The sequence below is a fragment of the Brienomyrus brachyistius genome, unplaced genomic scaffold, assembly GCF_023856365.1.
Source record: "Brienomyrus brachyistius isolate T26 unplaced genomic scaffold, BBRACH_0.4 scaffold37, whole genome shotgun sequence".
Lineage (NCBI taxonomy): Eukaryota > Metazoa > Chordata > Actinopteri > Osteoglossiformes > Mormyridae > Brienomyrus > Brienomyrus brachyistius.
Genome location: NW_026042312.1, coordinates 893,974 through 921,019, shown reverse-complemented (window position 1 = coordinate 921,019; position 27,046 = coordinate 893,974). Strand labels below are relative to the sequence as shown.

The following is a 27,046-nucleotide window of genomic DNA, read 5'->3' as shown; positions in this document are numbered from 1 at the left end:
CAGCCACGCGGTCCTGCACCTCCACCGTGGCTGCTGCCTCCACAGACTGCAGGCCGCCCCCACCAGTGCTGCCAGGAGCAGGACCAGCACATAAGTGGTGGCCAGCGCAAAGTCCAGCGGCTGGTAATCACAGGCTGGCTGGCACGTGGACATCGTGGCTAGAAGGATCCACTCCGGATCCAACACGGCCAAGGCCACCGCCAGCCCCATCAGTTGACCTGTGCTGGGGCTATGAGCACCTTGTCCCAACCGGCACAGTCGCAGACCCTGGAACACTAGGCAGGTGTTGCAGACAGCAAGCAACACCCCCCTCAGGACACGCCGGGCGAAGCAGAGGCTCCCTTGGTGCTCAGCGATGTATCCCAGGCTGAGGCCACAGAGCCCAAATATGGCTGCGAGCAGCAGGAGTAGCGGCGCCACCCCGCTGCGCTCCTCAGCCTCTGTGATCTTCCGCAGGCGACACAGTACCACCAGGAGCAGGATCAGCGAGGCGAGGGCCGCCGCCGCTGCCGCCACCACCACCACCAAGCCGCACACCGCATCCAGCTCACACAAGGCCGTGTAGGGCCTTGTCAGGATGGAGCCGGATCCGCAAGGCGAAGCTTCGTCCCATGAAGAGCTGCCCCCCACCAGGGACAGGACGAGGAAGGTGAAGAGATTAATAGAGGGTGCCATCACTGGCAGGGAGAGAGAAAGGAATCATTTAATGGGTTGAAGAAGTATTAGTCCATTAAACGCAATGTAGCCTGCTGCTGTGCAGGACACATCACAGGCGACACGCTGAGCATGCTGACAACTGAGCAATGGACTTCTACAGTGTGAGACTACATGCACTTTCTTAAAAAGCAGTAATCAATGCCATGTCAACCAGCTGAACAACTTCACAAGTAAATCGGCACATTATATAGGCCACCATCGTTATAAAAAATAATTATTTAAATTCAGGGGTCTCAAACAAATTACTGTATATGGCCGGCCGATATCAGAGAAAAATTAAAACCATGTAATGTCATTCCAGCGCAATTGACACCCGCCAGTCTGCACGTTTTGCGGTCGGTAGTTTAGCATATCACAGCGTTTTTTTTTAGTTTAAGACCTTTGATCTAAGTGAAGTATACATTTTGAAGGGGAGGCCTTACCTTCACTGTCAATGTCTTTCAGCTTCACTTGCTCTTACAACACGTACGATGCACTCACGAATCGTTTGTGTTTGCTTCTCCCTTATCAAACAGATTATTTATAAGCGGTGCATCATGACGTAGTACTGCATTTTTTACGTAATGGAACGCTAACGTTCTAAATAGGGTGGGGGCAGGGAGGGGGCATTAAGTGTCATCCTTTTTGTGTTTACTTTTGAAAAATTGAGATATAACCTTTAAAAAGCACGGATATAATGTAAGAAACTTTTTAAAAAATAAATACAAATAAAAACGAGCAAATGCATTCAATCTCATTTCTTGTAGCTAGTGCTGGAAACTTTGGTGGACACCAATAACGATATATTTTTGTCCAGTAATATTACCAATACCTAATGTTTGTCCAAACCCATGCAGCGCTCTAAGAAACTCCAGCTTCTGCGATTCCCCCTGCAGACCGCTACGGCTGATACAAAGACAAATGCGCAAAAGATGCTAGTAAGATACAGAGATTGGTCATTGGTTAATATTATATAAATACGCAATTAATAATATGACAAGTGGCAGTATTGCTACACGATTAAATAAACGACAAAAACAATAATAATGACTGATAAGTCATAACGCGTTTTTTTCTTTGATGGTGATAACATGTACATGCAGTACACCGATACCGAAATAAGAGAATTAATGCTATTAGCAGAAAATTATTACTGGAGACATAATTGTTAGGACACCCTCGGCAGGGAAACGCGGACCCAGGAATGCGGAACAGAGCGATCTTTATTAGATCGAGCAGGTAACAGGCTTTCAATGGGCCAGGCAAGAAGAATGGTCGGGGACAGAAGGTAGATTCGGTAGCCGGGGAGATCCAGTCCAACAGGCAGGCACAGGACATGGAGACGAAGGGAAGGGGAGACGAGAGATCCTGGGGCTGGCAGGGAAGGCAGGACGGGAGGTTCAGGGACGAGGGCTGCTCTGGGAAAGGAAGGCAGGCAAGGTAAGGAACGAGGGAATGACACTGGACAAGCAAGCGCTCGATATAGCAATGAAACATTGGCAATACTTCGCAACCCCCTTTGCGTGTGCTGTCCCTTTGTAGTCTCCAGTATGCAGGCTTAATTGATGACATCCGCCGATGTACGTGACAATAGTTATGTTTCTTCCCGTTTGCAATCAAAGTGTGAGCTTCGGGCGTGACGTTAAGCGGAATCCAAGACCGATTGTATAAAAACGCAACAGGCTTCATTTGAGACTGTATAGGCTTCTGAATTTTTCGTATAGGCTTAATTTGAGTCTGTTTTCAAAGTAAATTAAAAAAATATAGATAACTGATATGTTATCAGTTAATTTTTCAAATATTCTCATTAAAGTGCTTCTGTTGAGAGGGCTTAAATTATGAAAATGTAAACATTGTTCAGTTATTTTTATGTCCAGTGTTGTGGAGTAGCTAACTAAAATAATCGACGCTACTAACTTTACTTCTTTCAGTAGCTTATCGGTAGAGCAAATACTTTTAAAACGCTGTAGCTTTTCCAGTAACAAATAGCGATATAGCAGCGACATCGTCAAAAATATTACAGGTCGTCGATCGCTGTCAAAAAATATATTTTCATTTCAACATTATTTTCCGCGTTTTTTAATTCATTTGGTTTTTGATGTAGTTAGCATCTCCCTAGCACGGCCACACAATAGCAAAGACATAAACTTAATTTTCAGAGACTCATCTCACCTGTTTACCTCAGCCGCCAGATCAAATTGTTCCGACCAGTCAGACCACTCACGCCCCACACCATTAAAAGTTTCCGGTATAAATATTGGGTGAGCAGGCGGGGCCACCGGGAGATTGAGAAAACACTCTCTAGACGTAACAGGACAATCAGCGCCCTCATAATTAGGAGATTGTACACTATCCTCGGCCTCCGACATGTTAAAGCTGATTCTAGATTTCTAAACGGGAAAACCACAAAGGAAAGAAATGATCCCACCGCTGCCACCAGTGCAACTAACCTAAACTAGCGTCAGAGGCTGTGAAAGGAGAACAGATCACCACCAGACTGCAGCTAAAAGTACAAAGATACTTTTATTCAGTACAATTCATGCAGCGACCCGTTGGGTCGGATCTGGATTCACAAAGAGTTCGGTCCCGCTTTCTCCCCGTAGCACACCACCCCTTTTTAAGCGTGTGTTAACCCACGCTACCGCACAGTAAATCCCGCACCACACAACATCCCCATTAGGGCACGGCACACCAATAGCACTGCAATGCACAGTAATCCCCACACTTCGGGCACAGGCAAGCGTTACGGGACCAGAACCACCTACTGTATATAGTCCTGTCCCGACCCTAAGTGGTTACACTGCGCATTTAAACCACACGAAACACTCACACAATAAAGACATAATTAAAACATAACACCCCCTCCCCCCCCGGGGATCCGGACCCTCCCCCGGGGAAGGAATAATCACACCGGTCCGTCACCTAGAACGTCCCTCCCTATGAAGGTGCCGCTACTCCCGTCTATCAACCACCCCGTCTAAGCAGTGGTCATAGCCTCCTACCCCCACTGTCCTGACTGTCCTCGCCCTACCGCACCGGGAACTGTCCCTACCGCCCACTCTCTGGCTTCACTGCCGGCAGCCCTAAACGGCATGCGAGCGGCACCTCCCCCCGGGACCCAACGCGTACGGTGCCTACCAGACCAAATCTCCCTAACGCGCCTCCCACTCCCTCTATTAACCCCAGATCCCTCACAACCCAGGTGTAGCCACTTAATTAACTATTACCTTCCACGCCCATCCCTCACCCTCCACATGCACACATATCATCATTACACAGTATTTGAGGGATGGAGGGATGAGAAGAGTGGGATAGAGGGAAATATAAGGAGAAGGAGGTTCCTCGGAGCTCCGAGATGTGTTTGGCTGTAATAAATCTGGAATATAGCTATATGACATAGTTTTTGATAAAACCAGCATTTATTTTTTAGGTTTGTCGAGCTCCGTCAAAACAATTAGAACGGGTCCATTATGTAACTGGAACCCCTCTCACATGTAAACACAGTGACACGCTACAGCGTTGGTTTGTTGTCTGAGGCTATGATACGGACCACAAACACATTCTCAAATTTCACTGCACCAATCATAGCATATGCAGGCAGAAAAATGATAGCAAAAAACATTCAGCATTAGACTCTAAAACCGTCTGTAATGTCTGTGTTCATCCAGTGGACCGTAAATTAAAATAAGCTTTCCTATTTCAGTTTCTTTCAGATGTTATAAAGTAGTAAATAAAGAATCATATTAATTAAACCATGTATTACTGACTATCAGACAACTTCAACAAGTTACCAAATGGATGCAAAATCAAAGATATTCATTTGCGCCTGGCACTAACCATGTACTCCTTCACAGTACTAAGCCATAGAAAGGGCCCCAATGAAACCCCTGCATTCCTGCATCGCAGATACTCTAATCTCAGCATTTATAAGATTATATTTGTACTATCTGCCAATTTTTATATTAGATGAGACTAAAAATTGAGAAATATCTATATGCAGAAGTAGTTTTTCCTAATAAGAAGGATAATATCAAGACTGTCAGCATTTACAAATCGAATTATGACACATCTGAGTAGCCCAGACTGTCCGGAAAATGGCTGACTAATGTACATACAGTGTAATAAGCTGATAATCAAATGGATAGAAAAACGCTCAATAATAGACAGGATTCAAAGGGTAAATAAGGTGCATCATGTGGAAGAGAAGTTAGGTGGCGTTGGGGTGCATTGTGAGTTTCATCTGGTAGCTAGAAGGGAACAAACAGGGCTTTTGGGGGGGGGGGGGGGGGACTTCTCCGGGGGCTACATCGCTCTACCTTTTTTTAAAATTATTTATTAAAAAAAAAAATCTTTTCTTCTTACACTATAATGGCAGGTTTAGGACTAATACAGTACAGTCATAACCAGTGTCAGGGATTCTATGCATTGCTACACAGAGACAAGTCCAGATATTGAGCCCAAGGCTAAAATTGTGGTTTACTTACAAGTGCACTTTGCTGGGCAGTGGGGGTGTTTGTTCTTCTCTGCTCACATTTTCCCCTCTTATCCTGTCTTCTCCTCCGCAGCCCTTCCTCCTTCTCTCTGTTGCTCCTATATTCCCTCCCCTCCAGTCATCTATGTTCTCCTTCCTCTGCGGTCTCTCCTCTTCTCCCATTCTTCAGTTATACTGTCTTCTCCGCTCTCCCTGTATCCCTCCTGTCTTCTGGTCCTGTCGTCTTTTCTCCAGTCATCCCCTGCTTCTCAGTCATCTCTGCATCTTTTCTCTCATTTGTTTGCTTATTCTTTGATTGTTTGTGTTATTCGTTAACCCACCACCCCATGCTGGATGAGTCTTGATGTTTTTTGAAGTTTTTTTAAAGTTAGGCTTCTTCCTTTGTTTTTGTGCCATATCTTCTGCCCTCTTCTGGTTGCGGCAGTGCATGACACGGGTGGAAAAATAGGGTTTATTACAACACACACATCAAAACCAAAAGGATCAGGAAGGATCAGAATTCCCACTCTCCTTACCAACACCTCGAAAAGCCAGGCCTTGCCGTGCCAAGTACTTAACTTCAGAAGATTTTTCCTCACTTGCTGCTGCTCTTTCCAGCTCATCTGAAGGTTGAATATTAACAGGATTGATCTTCTGAATCCATGTCATCAGTGCTAATCTGTGGCACTGCCTGTCTTTATGTGCACTGAATTTCCACAGTGCCTTTTCCAGTTTCACATGCCAGTCTTCACAAGAGCTGAATGTGTCTTTCATGCCAGTTTAGACATTTGTGTTACAAATTATTTTGCACAGTAGAAACAAAGAACCCCCCTTAAGATGAGGGGGGGCTGTAATGGAGCCCAGTGTGATCTTTAAACCATTTCTCCTGAAAGCAGAGTCTCCTGTTTGATAGACGTGACATTTACATTTGGCTGATTTGGTGAAGGTCCAAGCTCCTCTCCCCTCCTCCCTAATACACCTTCATCTTCACCTGCCTGTCTGCTCTATTTCTCTCTCTCTCTCTCTCTCTGTCACTGTCTCTGTCTCACACTCAGTCTCCCTGCTTAAATGCTGTATCTGAAATACACACCACAGGCCAAACTAAGAAGCATATTAAACTAACATCAGGATCAGGCTGCTGTGACGTCATTATTCACTCTTAACCATCAATATTTGCTCCTTTTCTCACTCCCCTCCATCCATCCATCCATTTTCCAAACCGCTTATCCTATTGGGTCGCGGGGGGTCCGGAGCCTATCCCGGAATCAATGGGCACGAGGCAGGGAACAACCCAGGATGAGGGGCCAGCCCATCGCAGGGCACACTCACACACCATTCACTCACACATGCACACCTATGGGCAATCCAGCAACTCCAATTAGCCTCAGCATGTTTTTGGACTGTGGGGGGAAACCGGAGTACCCGGAGGAAACCCCACGACGACATGGGGAGAACATGCAAACTCCGCACACATGTGACCCAGGCGGAGACTCGAACCCAGGTCCCAGAGGTGTGAGGCGACAGTGCTAACCACTGCACCACCATGCCGCCCCACTCCCCTCCATGTCACCTGCATTTTCTGCCGTCAGCAGCCTCTTGCTGTCTCTCCCTCTTCATCTTTACTCTCAGCACAGCAGAATTTACATGAAAGCAGTTATCAGTAAACAAGTGGTGTTTCTTGGCATGATGCTCAGGAATGGATCTCTCAGGATTTGTTATCTGAATGGGAATGATTAATATATGAAGAACCCTTGACTCACATACTGTATACGTCTATCATCTGACTGGCTCTAATTATCTCACTGTCTCTACTTTCCTGCTTTTCTGTGGTTGCCCAAAAACTCACGATTGTCACACTTCCTCTTCATGATGACAAGCTACTCACTGTGAATAAAAGCTGACTGTAATAAAACTACCTGCATTTAAATCATACATTAATGACACAAAATACCTTAAAGTATTACTTACTTACTTATTTTGCACAGTAGAAACAAAGAACCCTCTTTAAGGGGGGGGGGGGGGGGGGGGGTGCAAAGTGAAAGTGATGTGGAAAATCGCCTCTTACCACTGAAAGACATGGGGATGGGTGGTGCTAATAATGGTACTGCAGCCAGCCAGTAGGGGGCGCTTGACATTTAGGGTTTTCACCTTTTAGAGATGTTATGGTCTCCTTGTTTTTTGCAGTCAATGCTTTGATCACAGAATAAATATTAAAGAAGTGAGCACTTCTGTCATGCTTTAGTAAGATTAGTAACACACTGCTTCAGATTTCAGTGACCTGATCTCTGCTTGCAAAGAGCCTGAGATGGACCTCAAAGGTTTAAATATACATTTGCAGATAAATGAAATGCTATGTGGCCCAGTGGGTGGCGCTGTCTGGGGATTTGAACCCCCATTACTGCATGTTCTCCCCATGTCGTCGTGGGGTTTCCTCCGGGTACTCCGGTTTCCTCCCACAGTCCAAAAATATGCTGAGGCTAATTGGACTTGCTAAATTGCCTGTAGGTGTGCATGTGTGAATGCATGGTGTGTGAGTGTGCCCTGCGATGGGCTGGTCCCACATCCCGGGTTGTTCCCTGCCTCGTGCCCATTGCTTCCGGGATAGGCTCCGGACCCCCCACAACCCAGTAGGATAAGCGGTTTGGAAAATGGATGGATAATAATAATAACAAATAATGATGATAATAATAATTGCACTATGTCCAATGACTGCCAGTTACTGTAAACAGTAAAGTACACGTAACTGGACATGTCTGTATTATTTTGGTTTATACTTATTAATCCATTATTTCTTTAAATGGACAGAGTACAGTTATTATTATTAGGAAAAGTATTGAGAGGAAAAACAAAACAATTAAAAATATATTTTCTCACCCTGACATCTAAGGGACTCCTTATACTACATATGATCTATAGAAAAAAAATCACAAATACATCACTATCAACAAATATGTGGTTTTATTTATGATGTATGAAATCAAAATTATTGGGATGCAAAAGAAAATGGCTCTTCGCAATTTTCTTTTAAACCGTAATCATAGGCTAATTGATTAAACATAAGTATTGATTTTATTTTGAAAGACCACTTTGTTATGGAAGGCCATTTGGGACTTAACGTCTACTTTTACGCCCATGTCAACACGTCAAACAAATTACGTCTTAACACGTATATTATTTACGTGTTAAGCCATTCGGACATCTTAACACGTCTTAAAACTGCATGTTAATGTGGCCAATTTGAACCTCTAAAGACGTTTGTACCTTTAATGCATCTATGCTATTGGTTGGCATAAACGTACACACCCATTTTGACGTAAGGGCTATACGTATGCAGTACGTGCCCTGTACGTTGTAGTCACGTGGTCTCTACGTTCAGCCATGTGAGTCCTACGTTGTTAATACGTATAGGCAACATATGTATTACGTGTCAAACGTGACTGTGATGTTGTTTTCAGCATAGTCCATTTGTTGGAGGGGTGAATCACGGGTTTATTTAAACTGGCAGAACAGTTATCTTTAAATCTTTACAAAGTATAACTGGCAGTTTTAACATTTAATGAAACTGGAGCAAAAATGGTAAATCTGGCTAATACTGATTTAATTGCACTGGTGTCTTTGTGGTGAACAGTGCAGATGAGCTAAACTTATCATTTTGATCACTTTCTGTTCTGCATTAACAGCAAAAACTATATATTCAGCAAAGAAACGTATGTAGTTATTCATTTATTTGTAATAAGGAGTTTATAGTGAACGGTCATAGCAGCAGTATGAATGGCATCAATAATTTAGCTGCCTTATATTTTACCGGATGTACGTCGCATAGCCATTCTAGATATCTGAAATGACAATTGTGGATAGGAAGAATGTCATTGTGGATATCTGAAATGCTCTCTTTGACTAGGAAGATAGATATCTGCAATACATATCCAGTCTAGCGATTAAATGTTAAAACGCCTTGCCATACTTTTGCATGTATTGTTCCTGTGCTACAGTATTAAACTATTTTAAAATGCAAAATGATTATTCTGTGACTGCATTGTTAATTTTTTTCCCACGTATTTTAAACAAATCTAATAAAAAACTGTAAAAACGTGGAACAGATCAGGCACTGACAGTCAATCAGCCACCTGAGGTCATTATCTAGTGACCGAGGAACATTTTTCTCTTCTTGCAATGACTGTCTGCAGGGCTTCCCCTCAAAACCGATAAAGTGGTAGCACCCAATTTTAAACGTGTTAAGACGTTCAGATTGGCTGCGTTAACACGTAGTTTTAAGACATGTTAAAACGTCCGAACGGCTTGACACGTAAATAATGCACGTGTCAAGTACATCATTTGCTGACAATTACTTTGACAGCTGGGAGGACGACACAGAGTAGATGAATTGATCATATTGAGCGGTTGTGCCATTGCCTTTCTCTGTCCATGTCCTTGTGTTCTACACCACACCTTTGTTTCCTGTAAACCTGCGTTAGGCTCTTTCTGTACCTTTCCGACACAGAAACCTTTTCATAACATGGATTTATAATTGTCTTCTCACTCGAGTATGAATGATGCTTAGATATAATCTATATAATATAAATTTGATATATATTATATATGTGCACCCCACAGAAATCTCCACAATTGTAAAGATACATATGGTCTCTATGCTTTTCCTAGAGAGCCCAGGCATAGAGAAGACACAAAATAATCAGTTTTCCACAGCATTTTCCTCCAAGCCTTCTCTAGTTAAACCATAGCGACTATACCATCTCGCGTAGTCATTGGCTAGCATGCAAAGAGCCATTTCTGTGGTTTTTGTTCTCTTGCCCCATTCATCACAATCGCGGTGAATTAAAAGAAAAAGTCAAAAACAGTACTGTGTCATGCTACGTGTAATAGGATTGCAGATTTGCTTAATGGACAGTCACCCCCGTTTAATTTTTTTACAGTTTTTCTGAATGTTTAAACACTAAAAATGATTCTTATAAAACTATTAATAGTTATAGCAAAATTACTCACTGTTTTGCACTCAGTTGGCACTTTTGTAACACACAATTTGCAAATGTGTAAATACAATCCACTGCACAGCACTCTTTTTGCGGAACTGTAAACACAACTCACTTTTTTACACAATTTCCAAATGACCAACACACTCCTAGTAAAACTATACACATTTGACGGCTATTGTTTACACTATTTTGCCAACTGTCTGGCCACACTGTCACATGTGAAAACGGTTTTAGATAATTAGCAATCAGCATGAGCGCTATAAATAAGCCACAGGTACAGTAAGCTTTCAGTGTGGAGAACAATGGAGGGAGAAGGAAGACTGAGAAGAGTGAGAATTAGAGAAGGGCGCGGAAGAGGATGAAGACTAGGACGTGAATTTAGAGGATGAGGAGGTGAAGAGGAAGGAGGAAGGGTAAGAAGAAATATAATAACTGATGTCATCAGAGCTACAACAGTGGATCATGTGATCAACCATGGAATGACCCTGAGGGAAGCTGGCCAATGGGTTCAGCCTGACCTGAGCCGCTACGCTGTAGCAGGCATCATAAGGACGGTTCCAAATGAGAATCGGTTAGTACAGTTACTTCACAGTACGTTTTGTAATAGTACTATAATCTAATGAGAAACACAACAATGCTGTACAGGTAAAAACTGAAATGGTTACTCTACAGACCTGCTAGACATCCAGAATCTGGGGGCAGAGGAAGAATGTTCACTGAAGAACGAGAGACCCATATAGTTAATATGGTGATCACAAATAAATCCATTAGGCTACGAGAAATACAGCAGCGTATAATAGAGGATGACACCATCTCCCAAAACATGAACAATGTGAGCATCTCTGCATTATCTCGTGTACTGCCATGCAACAGAATCAGGATGAAGCACATTTACAGAGTCCCTTTTGAAAGAAACAGTGAACGAGTTGGCATGGCAGGAACATTATTGGACACAGTGCCATAACCAATGTCCCAGGACAGCGTGGTGGTAACATAACTATGTGTGCAGCTATAAGTCAGAACGGTGCTGTTCACCATCATGCAACCCTGGGCCCATGTAACACTGCACACATTATTACATTCCTGGACAGCCTACATCATATGCTCACTAATGTTCACAGACCAGTTATGTCATCATATGGGACAATATTAGTTTCCATAGGACTGCTTTAGTTCGCAACTGGTTTACAGTCGCCCACTCTTCACTGTACTCAACCTCCCGCCTTACTCTCCATTCTTGAATCCGATTGAAGAATTCTTCTCTGCCTGGTGCTGGAAGGTCTATGATCGTCATCCCCATCAACGCATGGCTCTTTTACAGGCAATGGAGGAGGCATGCGAGGATATTGACCAGGCATCATGTCAGGCCAGGATAAGGCACTCCAGGAGAGTTTCCCCGGTGCCTTGGACTAGAAAGCATTGCATGTGATGTTGATGAAATTCTGTGGCCGGACCCAAAGAGACGACAAGAATGATTTTTTTTCTCTCTCTCAGTGAAATTGTATGTTGTCTTGTGTTTGTTTTGATGCATGTGAATAAACATTCATACTTGAAATTTGAATCTTGAATTGTGTTTACAGAACTATTTATGACAAAAGTATGACCTCAAATTGACATACCTCGTGCACAGAGAAAGCAAAAGCCAGATGTGTTTTCCATTCCTACCATCAGTGTGTAGTTGGTGCATTGTGTGCTTATTAAGATGATGGTTTGTGTTAACTGATTGGTACAAAAATACAATTTTTCCAAAGGTTTGAAGAGTTAAGCAAGATTTATTAGCTTTTGCAAGAGACCTACAACATTTTGCTGATTTGGTGGTTTTTTTATTTGTGTGCAGAGTTTTTGCAAAATAGCCAGTAGTTACAAAAATGTGTTTAAGCCACCAGAAAAAAAACGTGTGTGCTTTGGTGCACATCCATCCATTTTCCAAACCGCTTATCCTACTGGGTCGCGGGGGGTCCGGAGCCTATCCTGGAAGCAATGGGCACGAGGCAGGGAACAACCCAGGATGGGGGGCCAGCCAATTGCAGGGCACACTCACACACCAGTGACTCTCACACACACACCTATGGGCAATTTAGCAACTGCAATTAGCCTCAGCATGTTTTTTGACTGTGGGGGGAAACCAGAGTACCCGGAGGAAACCTCACGACGACATGGGGAGAACATGCAAACTCCACACATGCTACCCAGGCAGAGACTCAAACCCGGGTCCCAGAGTTGTGAGGCAACAGTGCTGACCACTGCACCATCATGCCGCCCCCCATAAATTCATTTTTCCATTTTTATTTTCAATAATATTGATGTTAACTCAGCATCTTATTTTCAATGTTGAAAAAGTCACTTTATATCAAGGTTTCGCCACCATTAATTTTTCAATATTGAACATCTGACCAAAAATCTATTCAGTTTCAATGCTGATAATTTATCACTGAGCATAATTCAATGCATTTAACTATACTTCAACGCTGAAATAATAACATGATGCTATCTGGACTATGAATAATTATTTCAATTGATATACAGATTCCAAGCCCATATAGGTGATACACAGGTACGTAATGGGCGTCTTATGTCTGAGGTAGCCAGCTACTGTGTTTGATAACCAACCATCATAATAATAGTTTCCTTGCACCAGTATAAAAGTAAACCAATTGATCCCTCCCCATAACCTGTGGTATGAAACTAAATAAAATGTATCGTACCAGTCTTGGGGAAAACCAGTGAGAATCCACTGTGAAACAGCACTGCGCAAATTCTCATGTGTTCCTAATGACAAGGGCAAGACTGGTAATCAAACTAGCCTCTCAGCAGGAGTGTTAGTGTGAAAGCAGGGCTTATTGACACAGATAATAAAGCTTGTTAGAATGCGTAACATAATTATTTAGCTGGGCCCAGAAGAGGTGAGAGCTCCCCTAGTGGCTACAGGAGTGCATTTTCCCCAAAGCAGGTATAATGGATGGTGGTCTTATTGCTTTTAGACCACAACTTGGGATAGAAGAACAAATCAAATTATTTTCCTCATTTAATATTCAGATTTTAATTAGGCTTAAATTTTAGAACACAGTGTGTTCTAGGATGGTACGTTATGGATATTAGTCTCTACCACATTCTAAAGCTATAAATTTTCCTTTTCCTATGTTTGATTTGGTGGCTGCCAGGCGTTCTGAGTACTATAGTGACTATGGTAGGTGTGTGATTCCCTAAGGAATTTTTTGTTCTGTTCTGTGTGGCAAATACATATAATGCTGACATTTTTCCTGGAAGATTTGGGATTTTTCATCCCGTGCCTTAAGGTATTTCTCTCCAGCTCTAGGGAGTCTCCCCCGAAAACACCAGTCACTCACTAGCCTTACACTTATGCTTGCTGACTTATTCAACACCATGAATGGATTAACAGAAAAACAGAAACCTATTAAAAGGCTGCACCATATCATGATATGCAAATAAACATCCAGCATCATTGTTTCACAGGGAAGTACATTATTTATTGATAATTATAACCCTAACCCTTACTTCTCAGCTTGACAAACATAAGGTGCGGTGCGTGAACATGTGAACTGGTTGAAATGCAAGTGTCTCACAGTCAATGCATAAGACTTGAGAGCCCTGACTTTACTTATATAGCCCACAACATGTTTATGATTCATAAATAAATCTGGCCAGCAAATCGGTCTTTCATTTTCCACAGAATAAAAAGAACGATAATGTTATCCCGCTGATAATTGCAGGCGCGTTTCACCCCCGGCACTGGCTGGAGACACAGGCAAAAGGCATACAATCTTATGGAGGTACAAAAATTATTCCATCTACTCTGCACATCTGCATAACTTCCATCATAGTGCCAGTTTTTGCGGTCAGCTAGTTTATTACTGTAAGCGCCTCCATAGTAGTGCCTCTGAGGAACTGAACCGGACTTCCGATGGTGTCTCTCACATGCACATCAAACATATATATATATATACACTCACTCTCTCCGGGTCTTTCACATGATATGTGGTCAGCCACTATATGGGAGGGATATTCAGGCATAAATTAAGGGCATTTTTACAAGCCGCACTAGTGTACCTATGTAACCGGTCATTCCCTGCCTATACTCTGCATTGTGTTTTGGGGTGTTATCAGGTGTGTGTGGGGTGCAGGAGGAAGGGATATTACAGACGCCGTTGTCGTTCGCGGATTTTATTGAACCTGTTGGGAACAATAAGGAAAGGGGTAAACTTCATATGCTCTGGCCCTCTCGCTCTCTCTGCACAAAGTAAAACAATGTATATACTTATGTATAGACGTGTTTTCTATCCCCTGCTTATGATGAATAATAAATCAAATATAATATATATGGGTCATAATTATACAATTGATTTACTAACTCGGGGGACCCTGCCACTAGATCCTCACCTCTTCCCACGTGCATTCATGCATGCAATACACCAAAGGGAAGAGGAAATGAGGTCGGGACCCTTATAAAGGGGAAAAGACAGAGGGAGGGGCGATGCAGGACAAAAGCATCATGGGAAAGTTTAAAGGATATTGTACCCATCAGGTTAGACAGAAGAAGGAAAACAGAATCTTGTATAATTATAAATTAAAAGTAAAATAACAACCTGTTACACGTCACCTACACTTCAGACTTCATCCTCAAAATCAAAGCAGTATTAACACAAGCAACATGTTCCATCTCTTAAATCCAATCTAACTTTTAAAAATAAAGTCTGTTTCAACTGGACTTTTATCTAAGAAAAACAAACATTTTATGTTCGAGTTGTTATAAAACTACTGAAACAAATAATTGCCTATACTGCAGTTCCGCTGTTTTGTTTGGCACCCTAAATTATGTCCTGCATTCTGTGGAAATGCAATTAAATCAGTATTAGCCAGAATTACCATTTTTGCTCCAGTTTCATTAAATGTTAAAACTGCCAGTTATACTTTGTAAAGATTTAAAGATAACTGTTCTGCCAGTTTAAATAAACCCGTGATTCACCCCTCCAACAAATGGACTGTGCTGAAAACAACATCACAGTCACATTTGACACGTAATACATATGTTGCCTATAAGTATTAACAACGTAGGACTCACATGGCTGAACGTAGAGACCACGTGACTACAACGTACAGGGCACGTACTGCATACGTATAGCCCTTACGTCAAAAGGGGTGTGTACGTTTATGCCAACCAATAGCATAGATGCATTAAAGGTACAAACGTCTTTAGAGGTTCAAATTGGCCACATTAACATGCAGTTTTAAGACGTGTTAAGATGTCCGAATGGCTTAACACGTAAATAATATACGTGTTAAGACGTAATTTGTTTGACGTGTTGACATGGGCGTCAAAGTAGACGTTAAGTCCCAAATGGCCTTCCATAACAAAGAGGTCTTTCAAAATAAAATCAATACTTATGTTTAATCAATTAGCCTATGATTACGGTTTAAAAGAAAATTGCGAAGAGCCATTTTCTTTTGCATCCCAATAATTTTGATTTCATACATCATAAATAAAACCACATATTTATTGATAGTGATGTATTTGTGATTTGTTTTCTATAGATCATCTGCAGTATATGGAGTCCCTTAGATGTCAGGGTGAGAAAATATATTTTTAATTGTTTTGTGTTTCCTCTCAATAGTTTTGCGTTCCCTCACAATACTTTTCCTAATAATAATAACTGTACTCTGTCCATTTAAAGTACAAAAGTTAGAATAAATGGATTAATAAGTATAAACCAAAATAATACAGACATGTCCAGTTACGTGTACTTTACTGTTTACAGTAACTGGCAGTCATTGGACATAGTGCAATTATTATTATCATCATTATTTGTTATTATTATTATCCATCCATTTTCCAAACCGCTTATCCTACTGGGTCGTGCGGGGTCCGGAGCCTATCCCGGAAGCAATGGGCACGAGGCAGGGAACAACCCAGGATGTGGGACCAGCCCATCGCAGGGCACACTCACACACCATGCATTCACACATGCACACCTACAGGCAATTTAGCAAGTCCAATTAGCCTCAGCATATTTTTGGACTGTGGGAGGAAACCGGAGTACCCGGAGGAAACCCCACGACGACATGGGGAGAACATGCAAACTCTGCACACATGTGACCCAGGCGGAGACTCGAACCCGGGTCCCAGAGGTGTGAGGCAACACTGCACCACCATGCCGCCCCACTCTCAAGACCACATCATCTAATATAATCTCAATATGTGACTGTGTATATTTCTCACACAAGGATAACTGAGAGGTTATCTGACAATGCTCCAGTCCAGTGTCCATAATATACACTTCTTCATTACGCTAATCGTTATCAATCGCATTTTCAGATGCAGAACTATGGGGACAGAAGCAAAAAAGTTACTCATTGATGCCTTTAGTATAACTGAGCTACAAAAAATTACATCTGCTCAATTTTTGCTCCACTTTTCTTTTCCTGCATTTCCATGAAACTTTCAAGTTGGCGCTGGGGCTTGTGGTCAACCAATAGGAAAAGTTTATCACTATAAGCCCCACCCAGTAAGTCTTGGTCGAGAAAAAAGTATGTTCTTTTTGGAACTAAAAAATGGTTCAGGAACTACCTCCTAAGACCTTCAATTGGGCCAAGTTCGTGCAGTAGGAAATCGCCTTATGACCCACACCCACAATGGCTTGTTTAGAGACACCGGTTCAGCTGCCTGTATGCTTTTTCACCTGCGGCAGAAACAGCAGGCAAACCAGCACAAACAAGGTACGAACATGCAGTAATGGGGGTTCAAATCCCCAGACAGCGCCACCCACTGGGCCACATAGCATTTCATTTATCTGCAAATGTATATTTAAACCTTTGAGGTCCATCTCAGGCTCTTTGCAAGCAGAGATCAGGTCACTGAAATCTGAAGCAGTGTGTTACTAATCTTACTAAAGCATGACAGAAGTGCTCACTTCTTTAATATTTATTCTGTGATCAAAGCATTGACTGCAAAAAACAAGGAGACCATAACATCTCTAATAGGTGAAAACCCTAAATGTCAAGCGCCCCCTACTGGCTGGCTGCAGTACCATTATTAGCACCACCCATCCCCATGTCTTTCAGTGGTAAGAGGCGATTTTCCACATCACTTTCACTTTGCCCCCCCCCCCCCTTAAAGGGGGTTCTTTGTTTCTACTGTGCAAAATAAGTAAGTAAGTAATACTTTAAGGTATTTTGTGTCATTAATGTATGATTTAAATGCAGGTAGTTTTATTACAGTCAGCTTTTATTCACAGTGAGTAGCTTGTCATCATGAAGAGGAAATGTGACAATCGTGAGTTTTTGGGCAACCACAGAAAAGCAGAAACGTAGAGACAGTGAGATAATTAGTGCCAGTCAGATGATAGACGTATACAGTATGTGAGTCAAGGGTTCTTCATATATTAATCATTCCCATTCAGATAACAAATCCTGAGAGATCCATTCCTGAGCATCATGCCAAGAAGCACCACTTGTTTACTGATAACTGCTTTCATGCAAATTCTGCTGTGCTGAGAGCAAAGATGAAGAGGGAGAGACAGCAAGAGGCTGCTGACGGCAGAGAATGCAGGCAACATGGAGGGGAGTGAGAAAAGGAGCAAATATTGATGGTTAAGAGTGAATAATGACGTCACAGCAGCCTGATCCTGATGTTAGTTTAATATGTTTCTTAGTTTGGCCTGATGTGTGTATTTCAGATACAGCATTTAAGCAGGGAGACTGAGTGTGAGTCAATGACAGAGAGAGAGAGAGAGAGAGAGAGAGAGAGAGAGAGAGAGAGAGAGAGAGCAGACAGGCAGGTGAAGATGAAGGTGCATTAGGGAGGAGGGGGGGAGGAGCTTGGGCCTTCACCAAATCAGCCAAATGTAAATGTCACGTCTATCAAACAGGAGACCCTGCTTTCAGGAGAAATGGTATAAAGATCACACTGGGCTCCCTTACAGCCCCCCCTCGTCTTAAGGGGGGTTCTTTGTTTCTACTGTGCAAAATAATTTGTAACACAAATGTCTAAACTGGCATGAAAGACACATTCAGCTCTTGTGAAGACTGGCATGTGAAACTGGAAAAGGCACTGGGGAAATTCAGTGCACATAAAGACAGGCAGTGCCACAGATTAGCACTGATGACATGGATTCAGAAGATCAATCCTGTTAATATTCAACTTTCAGATGAGCTGGAAAGAGCAGCAGCAAGTGAGGAAAAATCTTCTGAAGTTAAGTACTTGGCACGGCAAGGCCTGGCTTTTCGAGGTGTTGGTAAGGAGAGTGGGAATTTCAAGCAGCTTCTAATGCAAACAGCAGAGGGCGATGCAGAGCTGACCATGTGGCTGAAAGGTCACCAGTGCTGTTTAACTGTAACACCTGTTCCTGGGTTGCCCTCAGTCCTTGTTATTGGTTATGATTCTCACTGTCCTGCATTGTGTCTTGTTAGCTGTGTATTTAAGTGCCTGTTCTGCTTCTGTTGTTTCATGGTTCATTATAGCTGTATGTATGTATATAGTTCTCCAGTTGTGTTTATTCCATCATTTAGTTCATTCCTGGTCATTTGCTGTTTATTTTGGATCCATCCTGATCCTTTTGGTTTTGATGTGTGTGTTGTAATAAACCCTATTTTTCCACCCGTGTCATGTACTGCCGCAACCAGAAGAGGGCAGAAGATATGGCGCAAAAACAAAGGAAGAAGCCTAACTTTAAAAAAACTTCAAAAAACATCAAGACTCATCCAGCATGGGGTGGTGGGTTAACGAATAACACAAACAATCAAAGAATAAGCAAACAAATGAGAGAAAAGATGCAGAGATGACTGAGAAGCAGGGGATGACTGGAGAAGAGACGACAGGACCAGAAGACAGGAGGGATACAGGGAGAGCGGAGAAGACAGTATAACTGAAGAATGGGAGAAGAGGAGAGACCGCAGAGGAAGGAGAACATAGATGACTGGAGGGGAGGGAATATAGGAGCAACAGAGAGAAGGAGGAAGGGCTGCGGAGGAGAAGACAGGATAAGAGGGGAAAATGTGAGCAGAGAAGGACAAACACCCCCACTGCCCACCAAAGTGCACTTGTAAGTAAACCACAATTTTAGCCTTGGGCTCAATATCTGGACTTGTCTCTGTGTAGCAATGCATAGAATCCCTGACACTGGTTATGACTGTACTGTATTAGTCTTGATATTATCCTTCTTATCAGGAAAAACTACTTCTGCATATAGATATTTCTCAATTTTTAGTCTCATCTAATATAAAAATTGGCAGGTAGTACAAATATAATCTTATAAATGCTGAGATTAGAGTATCTGCGATGCAGGAATGCAGGGGTTTCATTGGGGCCCTTTCTATGGCTTAGTACTGTGAAGGAGTACATGGTTAGTGCCAGGCGCAAATGAATATCTTTGATTTTGCATCCATTTGGTAACTTGTTGAAGTTGTCTGATAGTCAGTAATACATGGTTTAATTAATATGATTCTTTATTTACTACTTTATAACATCTGAAAGAAACTGAAATAGGAAAGCTTATTTGAATTTATGGTCCACTGGATAAACACAGACATTACAGACGGTTTTAGAGTCTAATGCTGAATGTTTTTTGCTATGATTTTTCTGCCTGCATATGCTATGATTGGTGCAGTGAAATTTGAGAATGTGTTTGTAATCAGTATCATAGCCTCAGACAACAAACCAACGCTGTAGTGTGTCACTGTGTTTACATGTGAAAGGGGTTCCAGTTACATAATGGACTCGTTCTAATTGTTTTGACGGAGCTCGACAAACCTAAAAAATAAATGCTGGTTTTATCAAAAACTATGTCATATCGCTATATTCCAGATTTATTACAGCCAAACACATCTCGGAGCTCCGAGGAACCTCCTTCTCCCTACATTTCCCTCCTTCACACTCTTCCCTCAAATACTGTTACATTTGTCTTTTTTCCACACTCACACCCTGTCTTGATCATACTCTGACTGCATGGCATCCATATGCAGGACAAACTATTTTACAGTCTTATCTAGTATAATAGGACATAAACATTGAATTTGATAGTTATCTTTTATTTACACATTAGAACACAACACATGAACATGAAGGGATCTTTTGCATTTGCAACCAACACCTCCGCAAACCCCCTGTGGAACATTAGGTAGCTAGTTAGCATGGATACAGAGTGCACCGGACTACAACTATAAAGGACGTAAGGTGTGTGATATAGTAAAACACTTACTAACAGGTAATGCACGTTAGCATTACGTTAAATGACAACTTTACCTGTTACCAGAATAGCCTCCTACACGTTCGCCGAATGACAGCAGGCAGAAGGCGGTGCGTTTTTCAGAAACACACCGGAGTTAAACTTACGCCGCGTTATTTACCAGCACTTGTAACACCAACATTTGCAGCCATTAACTCATATGTGGTAGTAACACTGAAATTACTTTCTCTGCGTCAAAATAAGGTAGCACTGTGATTTTGATACTTTATCATTTATACTTAACCGTACCTTCCTCCCATTCCTCCGTCTCTGCTTATTGACATTTAGGAGAGTCTCAGATATAAATTAACGATTCAAAATTATCAAACAAAGACAGACACAACACTGAAAAGATGACAAAGACACAGTTTGAAAAGTAAATATGTTTTATTGCAAATCTCTTATCTTAACATAGCCTACCTTATCATATGTTAACTTAGCCTATCATATTTTATCTTAACCTATCTTGTCATATCTTAACTTAACCTATCTTATTATATTTTAACTTAGCCTATCTTATCATATAACTTAACCTATCTTATCTTATTATATTTCAACTTAGCTTATATTAATATATTTTGTCTTAGCCTATCTTATATTTTAACTCAGCATATCTTATCCTATCGTATCTTATAGCTACATTAACACTTAAACAGTATCACTTTCCGTTGGGTCCCGCGGGATCCCAGTCCCAATGCAGGGCTCTAACACGGGTATTCTAAAAAAAAGAAAATAAACATTTTACTTAACTTTACTTAAAGCAGTCATATAACTAATAAATAAATAAATAAATAAATAAATATCCAATTAATGCCTTATAAATCATTTATAAAAGTATTAAAAACACGGCTGTAAATACTTATACAAAGGCATAACACATTATAGCTATCTTGATAATGCATTATGAATGCTCTGATCTATATATACACAATAAATATCTTCATAATACATTATATCGGCCATTAATCCATAATAAACATGTCTATAATGTGTTATGCTTTTTTTTCTTCAATATTTATACCCATGTCTATAATATATTTATGGATGCATTACAGTGCATTGTGAAGGTGTCAATAATGCAGTTATATTACTGCTTTAAGTCATTTGTAAACCTGAATTCACAACCTTATAATTACTGCCTCTTGCTACTTCTTCTGAAGGGCAGGGGACAGCAGAAGAAGCACCACTTCATCTTCTTCTTCTTCTTCTTGTGGCTCTTCTCAGTATCTTCTTCAGAAAGATCTTCGGCATTCACATGGAATGATACTTCTTCATCACTGTAGATCTTCTCGGCAGCATCAGCATCTTCTTTTGTTTTATCTGTCTTCATCACTTCAGTCTCGTCCTCTTCCTCAGGTCCTTCTTCTGGTATAGTCAGTAGCTGTGATCTGTCTTCAGATGCCACCATACACTGAAACCTGACCAGTGTGGTAGCATCAGCATCTTCTGCCTGCTGGAATACCACATCAGCTTCTTCATTTTCCTCAGGTCCATCTTCCTGTAAAGTCTGCAGCCATATTCTGGCTACATATGCCGCCATGCACTGCCAACTGTCCACTGTGGCAGCATCAGTGTCTTCTGCTTCCTGAAGCTCCTCATCTGTTTCTTCATCTTCCTCAAGGTCTTCCTCCTGGATGGGTTCTAGCCAAGTTCTGCCTACTTGTGACACCACATATTCCACAGCATTCCCTGTACTTTTCCCTCCTCCTCCCTTAACCTCCTCCACATTCACTCCCACCTCACATACATTCTCCTCACCTCCATTTAGCATATCCATCATACTAATACCAGCCTCTGTCCCCTCCATCACAACCCTGGAGGCCTTCCCCTCAAATGTTCCCCACTCTGGTACCTCCACATATTCCTCACTACTCTGCCCCCTTACCTCCCCCTCCCCCCGGCTTGTCCGGTCCTTCCTGACTTTCTTTTTTTTGTTAAGGTAGCAAGTTTTATAAATTTCCCAGTCTTCAGATGAAAGGCCGTAATTACTCTGAAGACTTTGAGATGAAATACTAGTGCTGGCTAGCAGTCCATCCTTTCCCACACTCTCCCCTCCCTTACCCAAATCAGTAGACCCCCCCAATCCCCCCTTAACCCCCCCAGCCTGGACAGTGGGGAGTGTCACTGGTGAGAACTCCTCCACACCTTCTCCCCAGTTGATCACTTCATCCCACAGGTTCCAGGCTTCCCAGTGTTGGGTGTTGGTCCATCGATCAGCTCTCTCAATTCGCTCTCTGGGGAATAAATGAGAGATTAACCAGCACTTAAGAGAGATAATAAAATAAATAAAGAGCTGGAAATTCTTCAACCATACAGAAAATACAATTGTTATAATTATTATAATAAATAATTACAGGGTTCACATATATAAAAAAGAAAGAATAAAAGAAACAGCGAGCAAGATTGCAAAAAAAATCTACTGTAAAATGCACAATACTGTAAGTGCAATAGCATATTAAACAGTAATGTCACCAAATTATAACTAGAATCAAATACGAAACAACTGTGCTCCACATCAAATGAATACCCAGATGAATACTACCAAGAACTGAGTTAACACTAACCAAGCTAAGAATATTTGAAAGTGTTAATCCTGTGTAACAATGTAAATAGATGTAATGATAAACTTAGAAGCATCTAGCCTACTCCGAAAGTAATGCCCCAATTTTTTTTAACAATTTACCTACCACCCTGTACAGTAAGGGGTCCCAACTTCCGGTCGGTGTTCCGGTACCGTCCGCGCGGAGTATTGCACCGGGCGGCAGACAACCGGGGGTAGAGGAGCCAGCCGTCCCGTTTATTAGGGGATCGCGCCGTTTTGGAAAGAAAGCTGCCCGTATTGATGTACGGAAATACGCCATTAGCCCCGCATGTCCGTATACACCGTCAATCTCCCGCCGCTCGGCGTGGGAACCCCCAAATTATACCGCCGTCTTACCCATCCGTGACACTTTTCTACGACGGAAACCGATCCGCGGACATCGAAAGGTTGGGAAGCCCTACTAAACTAGCATGTTTGAGATGAATTTACTAACCAAATAGTCTGTCATTATTTAAATATTAGCAACCACAGTAGCAATAAAACCACTGCACTTTAAATGACGTTAAAAAATATGTAATATTAAAAAAATATGTAATGTTTTTTATTGTATTATAGACATTTACTATGTCATTATAGTATAAAAGGCTAAATAATCGAAGTAGCACAACATCAGTTGAAGAATTCAAAGACATTTTGGAGAGCTAACAAGCTACTCACCTCTGCGCCATTTTCACTCAGAGTTTGTTGTGCTTCAAACAGTAAAGTTTGTTTACGTTGTTTCTATGGAAACTGCTCTGACTCTCCGCTTGACCGTAATATAAAGGCATGTATGCAGTAATTTTCTGATTGCAGATTTGATCCCTGTGCAGTAATTGACCACTGACCTCTTGGACCCTCTGGGCTGCCTTCACCTGCATTGAGGCAGCTGTTACGTTTGCTGTCATTACATTCAGCCCAAAATATCAAAGTACAGGATTTAAGATTTGAATTAGTAACAGGACCGTGGGAAACAAAACATATATGTTATTGATCCCTCGAAGAAAGTTTTCAATTTTCTCCTTCTTTCAGTTCTTAAATAACGTGTCAGTTTTTGCTCTGTTTGGTTGGGATTTACCATTTTAACATTGTAGCAGTTCCTAGGCAATACACAGACAAATTCTTTTTTTAGGATGGAATTGTTATGCTGTAAACGATTACCTTCACGTTTCAACAAAGGTACTTGCTTTTGATATATAATTTTTTGTACATGTGTACTCTGGTCATACCCCTTGTACATATGGATGGCATGGAAGGACAGTCACTGCTGTCACCTATACTGTCCCTGTCTGCTTTTCTCATTTAAGTGTTGATACGGCAAAAGAAGATGGACCTTTTGTAGAAATTTCCAGCCAGAGACTTGGTTCCTATATGAAGAGAATATTTTATTTTAATTCAGGCTAAGAAACTACAGAAAACCAGCTCTGCATGTGATCTCCCCTTTACTGCACAAGGAGGGCACACACATCAACAATTAGCAATGCAGCAAAATACAGATGAACAATTTCTCACAGTTTCAGAATAAATCAGATTTCTCTGTAATTCAGAGATTGTCTAAGACTTCTGCTAGATCATTTTCTGCACTTGAACCTAATTTCAAGATAAATGACACCTGGGTCTATTAAAAGAAGGTGATGCTGCCTGACCCACCAACCAAGGCTGGGAGGAAAGGGAGGAATACTAGTCAAAGGAAGGAAGAAAAGCAGCCCACCCTATCTCATGGTCATGGATACAAAAGTCAGGGAGTGTTACGAAGAAGACACCACACTTAAGACCATTGGTTTTATGCACTGAATTACACCAGATAGAGTTTTTGCATTCTAGCTGTGTTACGTAACATTCCTCAGCCTTCATTTGTTTCCACAGAATGCAGGACATAATTTAGGGTGCCAAACAAAACAGCGGAACTGCAGTATAGCCAATTATTTGTTTCAGTAGTTTTATAACAACTCGAACATAAAATGTTTGTTTTTCTTAGATAAAAGTCCAGTTGAAACAGACTTTATTTTTAAAAGTTAGATTGGATTTAAGAGATGGAACATGTTGCTTGTGTTAATACTGCTTTGATTTTGAGGATGAAGTCTGAAGTGTAGGTGACTTGTAACAGGTTGTTATTTTACTTTTAATTTATAATTATACAAGATTCTGTTTTCCTTCTTCTGTCTAACCTGATGGGTACAATATCCTTTAAACTTTCCCATGATGCTTTTGTCCTGCATCGCCCCTCCCTCTGTCTTTTCCCCTTTATAAGGGTCCCGACCTCATTTCCTCTTCCCTTTGGTGTATTGCACACGTGGGAAGAGGTGAGGATCTAGTGGCAGGGTCCCCCGAGTTAGTAAATCAATTGTATAATTATGACCCATATATTATATATTATATTTGATTTATTATTCATCATAAGCAGGGGATAGAAAACACGTCTATACATAAGTATATACATTGTTTTACTTTGTGCAGAGAGAGCGAGAGGGCCAGAGCATATGAAGTTTACCCCTTTCCTTATTGTTCCCAACAGTTTCAATAAAATCCAGGAACGACAACGGCGTCTGTAATATCCCTTCCTCCTGCACCCGACACACACCTGATAACACCCCAAAACACAATGCAGAGTATAGGTAGGGAATAACCGGTTACATAGGTACACTAGTGTGGCTTGTAAATATGCCCTTAATTTATGCCTGAATATCCCTCCCATATAGTGGCTGACCACATATCATGTGAAAGACCCGGAGAGAGTGAGTGTATATATATATATATATATGTATGATGTACATGTGAGAGACACCATCGGAAGTCCGGTTCAGTTCCTCAGAGGCACTACTATGGAGGTGCTTACAGTAATAAACTTGCTGACCGCAGAAACTGGCACTATGATGGAAGTTATGCAGAAGTGCAGAGTAGATGGAATAATTTTTGTACCTCAATAAGATTGTATGCCTTTTGCCTGTGTCTCCAGCCAGTGCCGGGGGTGAAACGCGCTTGCAATTATCAGCGGGATAACATTATCGTTTTTTTTATTCTGTGGAAAATGAAAGACCGATTTGCTGGCCAGATTTATTTATGAATCATAAACATGTTGTGGGCTATATAAGTAAAGTCAGGGCTCTCAAGTCTTATGCATTGACTGTGAGACACTTGCATTTCAACCAGTTCACATGTTCACACACCGCACCTTATGTTTGTCAAGCTGAGAAGTAAGGGTTAGGGTTATAATTATCAATAAATAATGTACTTCCCTGTGAAACAATGATGCTGGATGTTTATTTGCATATCATGATATGGTGCAGCCTTTTAATAGGTTTCTGTTTTTCTGTTAATCCATTCATGGTGTTGAATAAGTCAGCAAGCATAAGTGTAAGGCTAGTGAGTGACTGGTGTTTTCGGGGGAGACTCCCTAGAGCTGGAGAGAAATACCTTAAGGCACGGGATGAAAAATCCCAAATCTTCCAGGAAAAATGTCAGCATTATATGTATTTGCCACACAGAACAGAACAAAAAATTCCTTAGGGAATCACACGCCTACCATAGTCACTATACTACTCAGAACGCCTGGCAGCCACCAAATCAAATATAGGAAAAGGTCCGGATTTATAGCGTTAGAATGTGGTAGAGACTAATATCCATAATGTACCATCCTAGAACACACTGTGCTCTAAAATTTAAGCCCAATTAAAATCTGAATATTAAATGAGGAAAATAATTTGATTTGTTCTTCTATCCCAAGTTGTGGTCTAAAAGCAATAAGACCACCATCCATTATACCTGCTTTGGGGAAAATGCACTCCTGTAGCCACTAGGGGAGCTCTCACCTCTTCTGGGCCCAGCTAAATAATTATGTTACGCATTCTAACAAGCTTTATTATCTGTGTCAATAAGCCCTGCTTTTACACTAACACTCCTGCTGAGAGGCTAGTTTGATTACCAGTCTTGCCCTTGTCATTAGGAACACATGAGAATTTGCGCAGTGCTGTTTCACAGTGGATTCTCACTGGTTTTCCCCAAGACTGGTACGATACATTTTATTCAGTTTCATACCACAGGTTATTGCAAGAGGGATCAATTGGTTTAC

General features: G+C 41.5%; 3 protein-coding genes across 4 annotated transcripts in view; 2 read left to right on the top strand and 1 right to left on the bottom strand.

Annotated features, from left to right (window-relative positions):
- The window catches only part of LOC125722251 (uncharacterized), a 181,044-nt gene extending 158,599 nt beyond the window's left edge, over positions 1–22,445 (bottom strand). For both annotated transcript variants that reach the window (XM_048998463.1, XM_048998464.1), the window contains exon 1: positions 20,861–22,445. In XM_048998463.1, coding sequence (XP_048854420.1) covers positions 21,532–22,206 — 675 coding nt within the window. In that variant the 5' untranslated portion in view covers positions 22,207–22,445 and the 3' untranslated portion in view covers positions 20,861–21,531. The remainder of the gene's footprint in view (positions 1–20,860) is intronic.
- Positions 1–27,046, top strand: part of LOC125722253 (cytohesin-2-like) — a 240,366-nt gene that overhangs the window by 8,091 nt on the left and 205,229 nt on the right. The gene's annotated exons all lie outside the window — the stretch shown is intronic.
- The window catches only part of LOC125722235 (NACHT, LRR and PYD domains-containing protein 12-like), a 142,790-nt gene that overhangs the window by 107,263 nt on the left and 8,481 nt on the right, over positions 1–27,046 (top strand). The window lies entirely within an intron of this gene.